The sequence below is a fragment of the Uloborus diversus genome, chromosome 9 (assembly GCF_026930045.1).
Source record: "Uloborus diversus isolate 005 chromosome 9, Udiv.v.3.1, whole genome shotgun sequence".
In the NCBI taxonomy this organism is placed as follows: domain Eukaryota; kingdom Metazoa; phylum Arthropoda; class Arachnida; order Araneae; family Uloboridae; genus Uloborus; species Uloborus diversus.
In genome coordinates, this window is record NC_072739.1 from 81,271,117 (window position 1) to 81,286,848 (window position 15,732).

Consider the following 15,732-nt stretch of genomic DNA (forward strand, 5'->3'; position numbering starts at 1 on the left):
ATTTCCTAGCGCCACCACTGGTCGATCATTATTGAGGAGGAGAGAATCGACATGCTCGTAGAGGTCCGTGAGCCAGAGGCAAGGCCCGATTAAGATATCCAGGGGCCCTAAGTCAAATACTTTTTTGGGGCTCCTGTATTCAAACTTCATGACTGTAGCCGTTGGCTGAAACAATTTTAGCCATAGACTGCAGTAATTTCAGCCATTTGGGGGCCCCTAAATATCGGGGGTCCTATCCCAGAGTCTAGTTGGCTTATTCAATTACCAGGCCCTGGCCAGAGGACATGGAAGTACCGCCGATAAGTAGGGACATGCCCGTGGGCGGAGGCCTGTGCACCAGAGGAACTATCATTAAAAGCAGAAAAAAATAAATCCGAGGACATCAACTACTATGAAATGAAAACAATAAGCAATCGCTTTTGTTTGAAAAAACTAGTTTGGACGGAAGTTAGGAATTTGTAAGGGTACAGGATTCTCAGTTAACCGAGAGAAACACCATTCAAGTAACGCCCCCGTATCCACACTCCAGCTAGTTGAATAGCTCAGCGGACAGGTGAATCTTACAGAATTTCAATCTTAACCGTAACTTTAAATTTTCTGTCTGTTGTCATTCATTGTTGTAAATACTTTTGTTTTCGGGTTTTCGTGTTAAAAATAGAATGTCGGATGCTAAAAATTTCAAAGATGTTGGTCTAACTAATGAAAATACTCAAAACATTAATTCTAGTACTGCAAGTAGTGACTTTGATCGACTTGAAGACTGTAATGAAGCAGAATTTCGTGGCGCAACTTTATCGTTGTCTCAGGAGACTTCACCCCCAGAATCTATTACGGCTAATGGTGAGCTTATTGCTTTGTAATTATGCAAAATTTTTAGTTGAATTTCATATAAATTGAAAAAAAAAAAGTTATTTGTTTAAGTGAACATATCTACATTGTTTATCTTGATGATCTCCTGAGCATATATTGAACCATATGTGATGCGGTGTTTAAAAAACTTTTAATTAAAGCGCATTGTATTCGCACAAAATTATTAGATTCGGATGCTTCGTGCGTTAAATATTCCCTTTGAATTTTCCTTCACCTTCTGCTGTTATTTGAGATTATATTTCTGTTATAAATAAGAAATAGGCTTTGTCGGTCTTTTTATTCTCAAGTTATCCACTTATGCATTGAAAAAGATATCCTATCAAACCCTGATACACGTTGCTGGCTCTCCCAGCTAATTTGTTTTAACGGGGATACGGGGATAACCACCTGCGGCAGGGGGGGGGGGGCGATGGCGCAGACTAAAACATTGAAATTTTTGAGGGGGGGCGGGGATTGAGGGGTATTTTTCACTTTGGGGGGAGTCTTTGCAGTATTTAGGGGGGGGGGGGTGCGCCTTGCTCATAGGGGGGCACCCCTGAATTTAAACTTGTAATATCATTTTATATTTATAATGTTGAACGTTTTCAGTCATGATATTCTTAAATTATATCATACCCTTCTACTACTCTCATAAATTATTCTGCTGTTACCCCTATGTTACGAGTCCAGCCACTTCAAGAAATTCTTGAATGACGACATAGTTCTTGAGAAAACACAGGAGCTTTATTTACAACTGTGTACAAGAAATATCGTTAACAACTGCTAAATTAACCATAGCAATTAAGCAAATATCAATTAACACCATAAACTCAATGGTAAAACATGTATTTACATCAAAATATGCAAAAACACAGCATAAAGGTTAATACACACTTTCGAAGCGCAAGAAGAAACGAAACGCCCCAGTTAGAAAGCAAACTAACTCCCTATCATTCACAAGACGCCCGGCGTTTTATGCCAGCACAGAAATTTCCAGAAAATCCTACAAGGTTCTACCAATTTCTCATATTTTCTTTTTATTCCATTCCCAAATCTTATCATTCAGAAATGGACAGACCGTATGTACTTAAAGTCAAATGTTATGGGGTTGTATGAACATTACAAGATACTATTTACAGGTTACGTTACTAAGATAATTTTAAATGAAAAATAATGGAATAAATGCGAAATTTAGCCAGATTACTACAAATTAATCACAAAAATAATTATTTACAGAATTTGTAACACTATTATTGCAATTTCATGTTTTCTGTCTAATATTTTACACTTTCATGACACAAAGAGAATGTATCCACCCAGGGGTTCGCTGATATATAACAGTTGATATATATCATTTAGGGTTCGCTGATATATATCAGTCGATCTATATCACGATATATATATATCCGATATTTATTTTGAAAATATCATGATATTTTGATATTTTTGATATTTATTTTTTCAACTAGGGTATTTTCAGTACGAAAATTACGTTATTCAGTAATATTGTTAATTTATTATTAAAAATAACCAAAAAGTTATGTACTATATTTTTATGATGTACCTATTAATTACAATAATGCATCATGATGTATTAATTACAATAATAATCATTAATGCAGCAAAGTATTCTTTTTTATTTTATTGTTCAATTATCAGTGATTTTGATTCATATTAAGCATGCCTAATTAAATATTACATGTTGGTCAGAAAAAAAGAAATGGCTTATGACTGTGCAGCGACAGATGCATATTTTTTATTTTTGAATCATATAACTAAATGTCGCTAAGAGAAGAAAAATGAGTAAAACAGCTAACTCCGTTAAAATTGATAAAAATGTAAAACGAAATATTAGATATAAATAATGAAAGATACCTTAATTTTTAAATCTACATTTTGTAATAATAATTATAAGAAAATAAAAGAGTGATTTGAGGATGCATTTTACTATTTTGAAGACTTCAGTTTTTGCTGATTGAAAATATCGGATATACATCAAAATAACCTATATATATCAAAATATCATTGTATTTTCAAACCCTGATCATGATATATATCACAATATTTATTTTGAAAATATCATAATATTTTGATATTTTCAATATTTATTTTTTCAACTATGGTATTTTCAATGTGAAAATTATATTAATCATACTAATGTTGTTCATTTATTCTTAAAAATAACCAAAAAGTTATGTACTATATTTCTCAGACATATTAATACATCATTAATGCAGCAAAGTAATTCTTTTTTGTTTTATATTCATAAAATTAACAGTAATGTTACAATTTGAATTATATTAAAAGTGCCTAATTAAATATTACATGTTGGTCAGAAAAAAAATGTCTTATGACTGTGGAGTGACAGATGCATATTTTTTATTTCTGAATCATAGAACTGTGTAAAAGTAGTTAATAGGAGAAAAATGAGTAATTCTATTAAAAAGCTAATTCTAAATTAACACGGTTAAAATTGATAAAAATGTAAAATGAAGTATTAAATTAAAAAAAAATGAAAGAAACCTAATTTTAAGTCTACATATTGTAATAATAATTAAAGAGTGATTTGAGGATGCATTTACTATTTTAAAGACTTAAGTTTGTGCTGATTGAAAATATGAGATATATATCAAAATATCGGATATTTTCGATATTTTGGAAAATATCATGATATTTTCGAACCCTGTATCCACTAGACCCAGATAATTTAGGCTAATGCTGGCCATTTGCAGTAAATGTTCAAGACATTTTTGAATTTGTTTTTCGTAAAATCCTTTATTATCAAATTTTTAAAAGGCAAGAAAAGAGAAAAAAATTATTTATCAAACGTTTAAAAAAAAAAACCCCATGCTTTTTAAAAATTATGATAGCAGACTTACAGGTTTCGGGCCCGTCTCAGTTAATATTTTGGGATCTCCTTTGCCCATTATGGAGCGGTGTAAAATATTGAATTTACCATGTTCGCATTTTTTTCATCCCCTCCTGGGCCTCTTTGTGGGGGCCCCTCTCAATTGCAACATGGTAAATTTGCCACTAGCAATCATGCAGCTCCTGGGGTGTCCACCACTCCTAAGCGCAAGGGTAAACTCCCCTAAATATTGCAAATACCTTTAAAAATTTCAATTGTGCAGTTTGCGCATGAACCCCCCCCCCCCCCTAGGTGGACACCCCTGTACTAGTCACATAGTGGCACACCAACTACATACATTTGTATTGTTGACTGTGATGTAGGACTCAGGAGGCACACAGTGTTTTTTTTTTTTTTTCAGAAAATGTTTAGAAATCATATGAGTTTGCAGACAGCTTTACATTTTATCTAGCTCTGACATCCAAATTACAAAAATTAAAGCTTCTTTTTGCTAACAGAATGTCACTTCAGGAGTCAATCCAGAATTTTATTTTTAGGTCCGCATTTTATGAGAAAAAAAAGAAATTTTTGTGAAAATTTTTTTTAATGTTTTTTTTGGGGGGGGAGGAAAGGGGGGGGACTATCTTTTAGGCATTTTTTTACACATATGTTTTGCGAAAAACATCCTGTCATATCATATAGAACAACAATAGACAACCTAATTTAACTACATATCTACTTTCTAAGTTTGGTAAACACTAACATCAACTTCAGGGGGGGGGGGCTGGTCCTTGCTTTGGTGTGCCAGAGGTGCCCAACCCCTAAGGGCAAGGGCGTACCGCCCTCAATATTGCGGAGACCCCTCCACCCAAAAAAAGTAAGATTTCCCACCCCAAAGGAGAAAAATAATGCTCAAAAACAACCCCCCTTAAAAATTTCAATGGCACAGTCTGCACCATGACCCCCCCCTAGGTGAACACCCCTTTGCGGTGCCACTGTAAACAACCCATTCAAAAAATATGTTTTCTCAAAATTTTGAAAAACATTCATACCAAATTTTATCTGTAAATCTGCAGCAACTTTTGCCAAGAGTTTGCAAAAACCAAAGAAAAAAAAATTTTTCCCTTGACAATGAAAAATTGTGGCACTTCCAGCAATTATAAAACGTTTTGAAAAATATTTAAATAACTTTTGATCAAGAAGTTGAGAAAAAAATTTTTCCACAAGATAATGTTCATTAATGGTATTCTGACAAAAAAAAAAAGGTGGTCCAGAATGTTGTCATGATTGACTGAAAACATACTCGAGATCGATGGATTGCCTACTGCTTACTAGAGCATGTTTAGCCATCACTAATCTTTTTCTCCTGATTATTTTGCTTTTAGAAATTGATTGTTCTGAAAGAACTACTTTTACAAATAAAATTTTGTGATAGGTCTAATTTAAAGAGAGGGAATTTGAATTGGCCGCTTTTGGGATATAGAATCTTGTGAAATGGTCACTTTTAAAATAGACATTTTTTTTTCTAATTTCCCTTTTCTTGAAAACTGAAATCTTATGTGGCAATGTTATGTACACCCTAGCATGTTTTTCCTTTCTCTCCTTGTTATCTATGGAAAATAGTGCAAATTTAAATTTTATGTAATTTTTAGTATATTTATGTTTGATAATTTTCCTATATTCAATGAAAAGATGATCCCAACGGGAACGTCAATGGTGGTGGCTCTGCAGCTGATGGGAACCAGCGTTCTGCATCATTAAGAACATTACCTACTAGTAATGTGCAAGACTTTTTTGCTGTACGAGTAAGTATATGTTACATGCCAAATGTCTGAAGACTTTTTTTTCTCTGCTGAAGGCCCCATAAGGTTTAGAAATCAAACCCTTGCTTGTATGATGCTCATCCTTTCGCCACTCTCATTCCAAAATTTCCATCCATGTGCATCTGAATCATTTTGAGTCTATATATCGTGTACAACTTAGTTTATTAACCTTTTAAGTGCCAAGTTTCCAAATGGGAACATCAACTTTAAGAAATTGTAAAAAATAACATTTAGCTTTTGAGGACTTAATATTTTTCTATTTATTGCCAATAATAGACCTGAATTTTTGAAAGAAAAACTAGTTCTATTTTGCAAAAACTGTTTTCAACAAAAACTAGCAAAAATATGCTTTATTACCGATTTTCAGGGAGACAGATTAAAAAAAACATATATTATTTAAAAAATCAGGGTTGGCAAGTTTCTGCCAAGGCGGTTAAAACCACTGGTAGAAACCGGTTAAAACCGGCATGGCAAAAACCAGTTTCTGCCACACTTGCGGCAGAAACTGGCAAAAACTCACAAAATGACAAAAAATAAATTATTGACACACAGTAGAAATACGTGAAAAAAATAATTAATTTGTTAACCAAAGTACAATACATCAATTGTTACTTTGCAACAAATGTTATTGTTTGATCCCTGCAGTTGCCAATGAGAAAAGGTGGTTTCAAAAATCCAAATATGTTTCTAGATTTAATGTGCACAAATGAGGAACTTAAGACTATTCTTGCAACAGAAGAGCTAGCAGGCAATGCATCAAAGAACAAGCAATATTCGTGAAACTTTCATCTGTTGTATATTTTTTTCAAACTGGTCCACCATCTAGTAACTGGGAAAGTGGTAAAAATTTAACTGGAAAATTAAGTTTCGAGAAATGGGGCCAATTTGTTTTGCAAAGCTGTGAAATTAGGTATGTACAAAATCTAGGTTAATATTGGCAAGTAAAATTCTCACTTTCTTCTTGAAGCATGTGATAATTTCAATCACAAGCAATTTACATGAAGCATATAAAGCGAGCAAATTACAATCAGTAATTTCCTGTTTTTAGTTCTGTATGTCACTCCTCTTTCCTAAGAACCCATCTGATTTTTGTCCTTTGTTAGATTAATGCAAATATTACGAGCATCTGCAATTGAAAAGTTCCCTTTTTGAACTAAATCAAGAGCACTAGCATAGGATTTTATTTTTTACATAATTGAAATGAAGTTTGATTTCTCAGTTTATTTAAACGAATATCATTTAGTAATTACTTTAAAAGTTAAGTAAAGTTCAAAGTTATTAAAGACACTTTTAAGTTTTTGCCAGTTTCTGCCGGTTTTTACCGGTTATAACCAGTTTCTGCCACTGGCACGGCAAAAACTAGTTTCTGCCGGCAGAAAGCCAACCCTGTAAAAAATGCTTAATTGTTTTGACATTCTAGAGTAACAATAAATAGGGATCCTTTTGGTGACTAAACATGACAGATAAATGACAGATAATGATTTCGAACAAAAATGTAGATCCTATAATGAACAAACTTTGTTGTTCCCGATAGCGAATATTTGGCGTAATCCAGTACACAAAGCTGGGCAATTCACGCCGTAGCGTGAGTTCTGTTATGCAATTAGTGAAAGCCTCAGAATTGAAATCAACATCTATTGACGCATTTAAAAGCAGACTGGCGACATTTGAACCTTTCACTGTTCCCCTTTCTGCCCCCCTCCCCTTCGTCTCCAGTTTTAGGGTGGGAGTGATGTCGAAAAATCGCTTTGTACGTTGAAATGAAGATGTTTACAGCTCTTCTGTTGTACCCCGCTTAGGCTACAATCTGTTAGCACTATGCTCCAATCTCTGGTCACATGAGACTTTCCAGAGATTCGGCCCCCCAATCAATGATTTTACTTTTTGGCCTACTTTCCCAGTAAAAGTCAGATAATGAAAAAAAGCATGAAAGAAGGCTTAATGCATCTCAAAAATATCGCGAGAAAAAAAATGGCAAAAATAAATAAATTAATGAAATGTATTTTGAAAAATCAAAAAATTAGAAAATAGGGTCTGTAGGTCGGTCTGTCTGCTCCCCCTCCCCCCAATACCTTTTGTGTGAATAGTCTGATTCAAATGATTTTTTTTGTTGATGTTCGAAAAACCTCGGCAAGGACACCTTATTACCATATTTCATTTTTTGATTTTAACAATTTTTTGTTCAATTTTGAACAGTTCAAAAATAGTTAACATTAGTGCCTATGGGAAGTTCAAGACAAATATAAATCTCGAACTTATATGTAGAGGCGAATTTGCAGCAAAAATTTTTGTAGGAGAAAGCTATTAAAGAAGAACATGTACAGAAAATATCTTTTTGATTTGAACAATTTTCCGATTAGTTTTGAACAGTTCAAATGCCTTGCCATTAGCACCTACGGGGAAACTAAAAGTCAATATAGATCCTGAACTAAAATGTGGATTTACTTCAAACAAATTTTGTTGGAAATAACTTTTGTTGACCAACTCCCGACTCTGACTTCTAAAATTTTAGACAGTCCACTCTGACTCCTGTACGTGAAAATTAGTCGGACGCCGACTCCGTGGCTTTGGGAAAAATTCTGAGAAGGAGAAAAATATGACTGACTCCGACTCTGGGATTTTAATGTAATCGGTATCAAATTTTGAATGAATTTGTTTATAAAGGCTTACTGATTTTATTTCTTCTATTTTATATATTTTGCAATATTTAATATTGGAAATTGAAATGAATGTGACTTATAGTTATCATGTATATCAAGCGTATCTGCATAAATGCAAAAATGAAACTAAACCGAGCATGAAGCATAATTGATCAAAAGCCTTAGTGAAAAATCTTAACTTAACATGCCAATGTTCCAAACGGGAACATGACCAAAATATTAGGTAAAAAATTTTTTTTTGTCGAAAGGTGCCTAAGAGTTCTACTTTTATGAAGCAATTCAATATTTTACACTTGGAGCATAGGACAGCGTTTAAAGGGTTAACAATATAGTTAAAATGAAATTTTTTTTTAAGAAAGTTAAATTTTATCTCATAAGTGTTAAAAGATGTCTAGAATGGTGATAGATTTTGGAGGTTCAGGAATTCTGAAGATGAATTAAAATTTATGAGTTACTCAAATGGCAGGAATTTGTTTCAAACTCTTTGTAAAAAATTCTTTTTTGAAAACTAAGGGGCTCTGCCCCTTGCTCGCTGACACTCACCAACCCCTGGAAGATTGTCTCGCAATCTTATTTCATTCTCGAAGATTTAAATTTTCAATTAAAAAGAAACAGATTAAAAACGCATTATATATACGCCTTTGGATCAGAAAGCACCCCTTCCTGGGGTTTCATAATAACTTGTACCAACTTGCAGAGCGGTAAGGGCTAAGGGGCTACTGAGCATTGCATATTCGTGGCCTCTAGTAATCTATTTTGCTCTTTAGCTCGGGGCTTGAATTGAGTTGAGCCTTAAATTTTCCGTTAAAATCGAAACCCTTAAAGTTAGTGAATAAGAAAGATGAAACATGCAAATCGGAAAGACGTAACTATGGCTACGCCAAAAAAAAACATCAATAATTTTGATGGAAATGATATTATTCAAACTTTATTCTTAACGGCTTGTAACTTTTTTCCTTTTTGGAGTTAGAAACTTATTTTTTTGACCATTGGTCGAGTTAGATCTGAGTAAAAAAAGCCGCTCTTTCCAGTGGTGTCAAAAAGAAAACTGTGGGACAATTCCTTCGCTTTTTACTGATAGATTTAATGAAGCCTAATTTTAGCTAAATTAAAAAAAAGTTTGTACTAAAAACGAAAATAACTCCTGCCATATCAAAGTTAGAGCATTGAAACAAATTGCGTAGAAAGCGGAAAATTCTACGCTTTCCAGCAATATATAATATTAATAAGTGCAAGTAATTTTTCACCCCTTTAATAGGCAATAATCGGCAATTAATGCGAAATTTGAGCCATAAAAGTTAATTACAAAAAAACTAATTTGAATTTTAAAAAATAAAACCCTAGATGCTCACCCCTCTGGGCTCGAAGTAATTTTGTACAAAATTTCAAGGCTGTAGGCACCATGGCCCGCCACAGACTTCCTTCCAGAATTTCTTTGAAACTTTACTTTTATTTACTATAAAGAGATTAAGCTAACAGGCATACTTCATACTGTTAGTAGAATTTATGAAACTGATTTACGTTCTCATTGTTGAAATATTATGAGTGTTTTACACATTGATAGTTTCCTTAGTTAGTAGGTATCCATTTATGTTGTAATTATTTTTTTTAAAATGTATTGAATGATCTTCTTTTATATTTGTTTTTAAAAACTGTAAGGGCACGCAATCATCAGCACTTTCATGTCCCTATAATAAAAATGATTTTTGTTGCCTATATTATTGATTTTCTAAGAGGTGTAGCATTTAAAAATTTTTTATTCCAGCACTTTTTCAGCTTTTTTTTTTGTTATTATGTGTTCTTGTGCCTTCCCTAACTGTTTTTAATATTTCCCCTTTCAACTCTGCCTACTGAAAGCCCACACATCATACCGTAAAAACCGGCGTATCAGCCACGGCTCATGCGTGAAAAAAAGGTTATTTTATCTTTACTGCGGCCAATACAAAGGGGCGGCCCTTATGCTAATTCTTTTTCCTACAGTTCCAGACGTAAATATCAAATTCTGAGAATAAATAAAAGGCTGGGAAATAGAGGGTAACTTTAACAAACGCTAAGGTGAAAATAATCTATCTTTTAGGACAAAAATCATCTATGGGGGGGTGGGCAAAAGCAGATGCGATACTTCTAAGTAACAAAAGTAATTTTGTTGGAAAAATTTCCAACATAGCAGAGTTGCAGCTTCATCGTTTAAAAAAACATCATTAAACATTTATACAACAGTAAAATATTTATTAAAAACAACTACAACGTAAATACAAGGCAGCATACTAGCAATTCAGAATCTCAATCACCACAAATCACAGAAATGCCTCTTCTTATATAATGAAACTAATTTGCATACATGAGGCAATAATGTTCTTCTTCTTGAAGATTTTAAACAATGCCCGAAAATAATATATACCAACAAATTTCTTATCTTTGCTGACATCCCTGCCCAGGAACCACCTGTAGCTGTCAGCTATCTGCTGAAACAGCGGAAGAAGGAGGGGAAACACCTGCTCGGACATCTATCTATGGCAAACAGAGGGAGAGTTCCTTGAATAAGCCAATACAGCTGAAGGCTACTTCAGACTTCGAAAACTAAATGCTGGGAGAGTGAAGGGGAGGGGATGGGGAGGGAGAGTTTCTTTCAGGAGTGGTAAAAAGCAATGGAATTCAAAAAATCAGCTGAATGGATTGACGTTGAGGAAAAGAACGCCTTCGTGCTTTACGGGAGAGAAAAGGGGTCAGTGTAGAATCTGAAGCTGTGTCCTGTCACTGAGGTTCTGGGAAGGGAAACAAACTTTCAGCCTTGGGGCACGAAGAATTGAAGAGAGAGACGCGCTCGCTCCGTCACTCCCCTCTCTCCCTCCCCGTCAATTTAGCAGCTGACCTGTTCACTTCGCTTTCTCGCAGAGCTAACTTCAACATTGTAGCTAGCGCTCCTGTAATTTTGTTGCTCCAAATTCGTCCATTTGAAGTATGGCTCCTATTAAACGGCTGAAAAGTTATACTGCTGAATTTAAACTTTGTGCCGTGGAAAAGGCTGAGCAGATCGGGAGTAGAGCGGCTGCTCGTGAATTTGGCGTAGACGAGAAATGTATACGACGATAGAAAAAGGATAAAGCAACTTTGTCTGCAATGCCGCGAAGAAACGCCCGAACAGGACTGGAGTTGTCCATTATCCTAAGTTGGAGGAAAATCTAACTGTTTGGATTAAAGAAAGACAAAACGCGGGTGCTTCGTTATCCACTGTAAAAATCAGGCTCCAAGCCAAAAAAATGGCATCGGAAATGAATCTTAATGATTTTGCTGGCAGCCAGTCTTGGTGTTGCAGATTTATGCGGCACAACGGACTTTCCATCCGGACGAAAACGACAATGGAGCAAGCGTTGCCCTCCGACTGGGAGATAAAGAAGGCGGAGTTTCTTAAATTTGTGAAAAAAAGCAATTTCCGAAAAAAAATTTGATTTGTTGCAAATCGTCAACATGGACGAAGTTTCTCTTACTTTTGACTGTCCTCCCAACAAACAGTTAACGTTACGGGAGAAAAAACTGTAAATATAGTGACAACTGTAAATGAAAAATGTTCATTCACGTGTGTGTTGTCATGTGCGGCCGATGGCGAAAAATTGAAACCGCTTATCGTTTTTAAGCGGAAAACCTTGCCTAAAGAGGACTTCCCTAAAGACGTCGTCATCCGTGACAATGAAAAAGGCTGGATGTGCCAGGAAATTATGCTGGATTGGTTGAATGAAGTCTAGAAGAAGGGTTCCTTTTTTAAGTCAGACGGACTTCTTGTTTTCAACTCCATGCGCGCACATCTGTTAGATGTAGTCAAGAGTGCCTGTAAAAAAGTGTCTGCAACTATGGCTGTCATTCCAGGTGGACTAACAAAAAAGCTGCAACCCCTGGATTTGACAGTCAATAAATGCTTCAAAAGTGAAGTTCGAAAACGTTGGGAAGAGTGGATGACGGATGGTCTCCATTCCTACATGAAAACTGGGAAAATGAGAAAAGCAAGCTACGCCGAAGTCGCTAAATGGGTTAGCGACTCATGGAAGAGCGTTAAACAAAGCGTTATTGTGAATACGTTCAAAGCCGCCGAAATCTCGGATAATGGCCAATTCGACGAATCTGCGGACAGTGATTTCGACATTGACGACAACAATGAACAATTAGATGAAACGATTTTGAATTTGTTTCATTCGTCTAGTGATGATTCTGACTTTGAAGGTTTCGATTGAAATTTCAAATGTTACTTTTTGATACTCTTTTTTAAAAATTATTTATTTCTTTTAATGCTTTATTATTATTTTTAAATGCTTAATTTTGTTGTAAACATGTATTTTTGTTCGTTATTTTCACTGGAATAAATGTAATTTACATTGCAAGTTCCTTTATTGAAGAATCTCGATGCGCGAGGTGCGGCCGATACACCGGTTTTTACGGTAATTTTTAATTCTAAAGGTTAATTTTTTTTAAAAAAACTCGATTTATGTTCAACAAAATATGTAAACCAGTTCCTCCAAGTTCAGTTCATATTTGCACTATTAAAGTTATATCATAGATAATTTTGATATTTACAGCTTACTGCAATGGGCAAAGTTTGACGACATCTTATAATATAACGTTTAATTATCGTATGAAATGAAATGAAATGATGGAGAGGGGGCTCAATAGAGCCAAGCACTGCGACCAGAGGTCTATTGTACTAAACCGCGAACAGAAGTGCTAAAACAGACCCATAGCCGAAGCAAAGATCAGCAGGCATTTGATAGGAATATCATAATTTTCCCAAGGTTCAAGCAAGTGGCGACCAAGATGTTAAAACCTGTAGGCAGACATCACAATCACAAAGATGAGTGCAGCAGTTTCTTCTCGGGGAGGTCATTAAGCCATTGTACCCTTTTGTACCTAATTGATAAAGAGCCTCATCTACCCATCTTTATTCAAGTCTTTATATCAAGTTTCAACGAAACACAAAAATGGTGTGAATTTGCCGCCCCAAGAAGTTCTGCCATGGACAAGGGCTCCGGCTTGCTCCCCTAGATCCATCAAAGCTGAATTGCTCGCTCCCATACATTTTCGTGAGACACATTTATACTTTTATTAATTTCAATTATTTTCATTCATTACATGGTTTTAAGAAATCCATTTGCGGCAATTTCTGTAAAATTTACTCTTGCTAACAAAGAAAAGGAAGATGAAGAAAGGGCACCGTAAGAGGAGGGCTCACCGGGATTCGTCCCAGTGGGCCAACTGGCCAGCACGGACCTGCCTTACCCTAACATTGCCAAAGGCACTCCTAACTTTTTCGTTTTTCTATTATTATTATTATTAGATTTTATTCTCAAAAAAAAAATACAGGGACAACCCCGGAAACTCATCTCTATTCCCCAAATGTTGGCCAAACCCTACTAAAACGGTGTTTCTATAACTAAAATTCCAAACATTTACTCAAAAGCCCCCCCCCCCAGTCACTCAAGATAGCCAAAAATTGTCTTCAACTTCCTAAAAAAAATTTGCCCCTGCACTTATAAGCCCCACTCGCTGCCTCTGTTAATTTTGCATCTTCCACTGTATGGTATCATCTCTGCTTGTATAAGCATGTAATATTGTTGACTGACTTATGGAACTTAACCAGCTTTAAAATTTAAATATCGTAAGTTATCAATCTTAACTTAGGTCAGCATTTGAATAAAGGTACAATCAGTTGACTTGGCAACTTGACAGCTTAAAAACAAATTTGTAGTCCAGCAACATGTCAAAGTGTAAACAGTACAGTACAACAAAAGAAATCAAGCTAACTCATTTCTGCACGTGTAACTCCTTTATTGCCCATTGGCTCAACAGGTGTTCTTCTTGCTTTAGAGATCTATTGTGAAGGAATTCCAAGTGAAGGTGAAATAGATTTTCTCTCATAGTCAATTCTTTCTTTCTTTTCTTTTTTTTCCTTCGTTCTTTCAAAGTAAATTTTGAGTCATCTTTGAAAAAAACTTCGAGTTAAAAGAAGTTAACTTCAAGATAGGGAGATTAATTATCATGGAATTAAAGACAAAGGGGTCGGGACTTGATAAAAACTTCGAGTTATAGTAATATTCGAGTTTTCACAAATTGACTGTATATTATTTTCCATTAAAAGAAAATCTTTAATCACTTTCAATAAGAATTTAAAATAATAAGCTCATTAAATTAAATACATCATATAATATAAAAATCGTTTGTTTTTCCCTTGTTGCAAAAAAAAAAAAAAAAAATTAAACAAAAGAATAAATATTCCTTCAAAAATAAATGAAAAACCAACAAAATGTCAACTTAAAGAAATAATTTTCATCATCAAAAAAAAAAAAAAAAAAATCGTCTGCGCTTATAAGTTAATAGCTTGAAGAACCCTTTCATAAGTGACCCTACTTTTAGCACAGTCCCATTTGCGTTTTGTACACCTGTTAGCAGGTAATGACAGAAGGGAGTGGGCCATCAATAACATATGAACCAGGGAAATAGACCTTTAGCATTTCTGCTAAGGTGTCATCCCCCAGATTCAGTAAACCTACCGCCAGTATGCTTTCTAGTATTTAGGTCGCAATTCCTGTTTCTGGTCATGAATTTTGTTATTCTAGCCATCAGGCCCGTGTCCAGATTTTCATAAAGGGAGGGGTTTTAATATTACCTGGGGGGGGGGGGGTTCAATCCCTCACAACCTTTAATTTTACTACAAATTGTCGATCCCAGTATGGCGGTTATGCACCTGTAAGTACTGCTGTACCCCCCCCCTTCCCCTATAAGAATAATTCTGGCTGATCAAGTGACCTAACTATTCCTTCATTTTACAGGTTCACTTTTATCAAACCTTGTTTGTTTCTTTTTAATTAAATCTGTTAACTATGCGGTTTATTGCAACAAGTATTAAAAACTCTCCACGAATTCTTTTTATGTAAGAGAATGCATATCAGATTTTATGTTCCGAAATAATGCTTAGAACGAGCGTATTGTAGATGCAAATTACATTACTAAACACAATCACTAATACCTCTTCTTAGCTGCAACATAAGCCAAATTCATCATTACCTCCTTCAATAAGCAATATTAATGCTTTCTATTGGTAGATAATTCAACGGTTCTACCACAGCAGTTTTTCCAAAATATTATTTCAGTCGACAATGTTTTAACAGTTGTAAATTACATAACATTTGAATGTTATGCAAAATTTTTTAAGTTATAAGAGAAAGAAATGCAAGCGTTTAGGTCCAACTGAGTTGAATTAAAGGGGGAAAAATACAGAATTACTGTGTTAAAGTTACAGAAAAACTTCAAAGAGAAAGGGGGGGGGGAACGTTAAACGCAGGCTTTCACATTAAAGTTAAGTCGATCGTTTTCTTCATTTGACATACTTTTTTTTTTCAATGGGAGGGGTTTAACCCCTAAAACCCTCCCCTTGGACACGGCTCTGCTAGCCATAGCAGGGACATCTTTAACATTATCACAAAAATTCCTCCCGGAAGCATATCTGGCATCCCAGATGGCTTTATTGTAATTAGTGAGGGAGCTTTTATAAGTAATCACCATTCTT

At 34.9% G+C, this 15,732-nt stretch overlaps 1 protein-coding gene across 2 annotated transcripts in view; it reads left to right on the forward strand.

Moving 5' to 3' along the window:
- The first annotated feature begins 642 nt into the window (after positions 1-642).
- Positions 643-15,732, forward strand: part of LOC129229559 (tumor protein p63-regulated gene 1-like protein) — a 29,864-nt gene continuing 14,774 nt past the window's right edge. For both annotated transcript variants that reach the window (XM_054863885.1, XM_054863886.1), the window contains exons 1-2: positions 643-840; positions 5,390-5,502. In XM_054863885.1, coding sequence (XP_054719860.1) covers positions 660-840; positions 5,390-5,502 — 294 coding nt within the window. In that variant the 5' untranslated portion in view covers positions 643-659. The remainder of the gene's footprint in view (positions 841-5,389; positions 5,503-15,732) is intronic.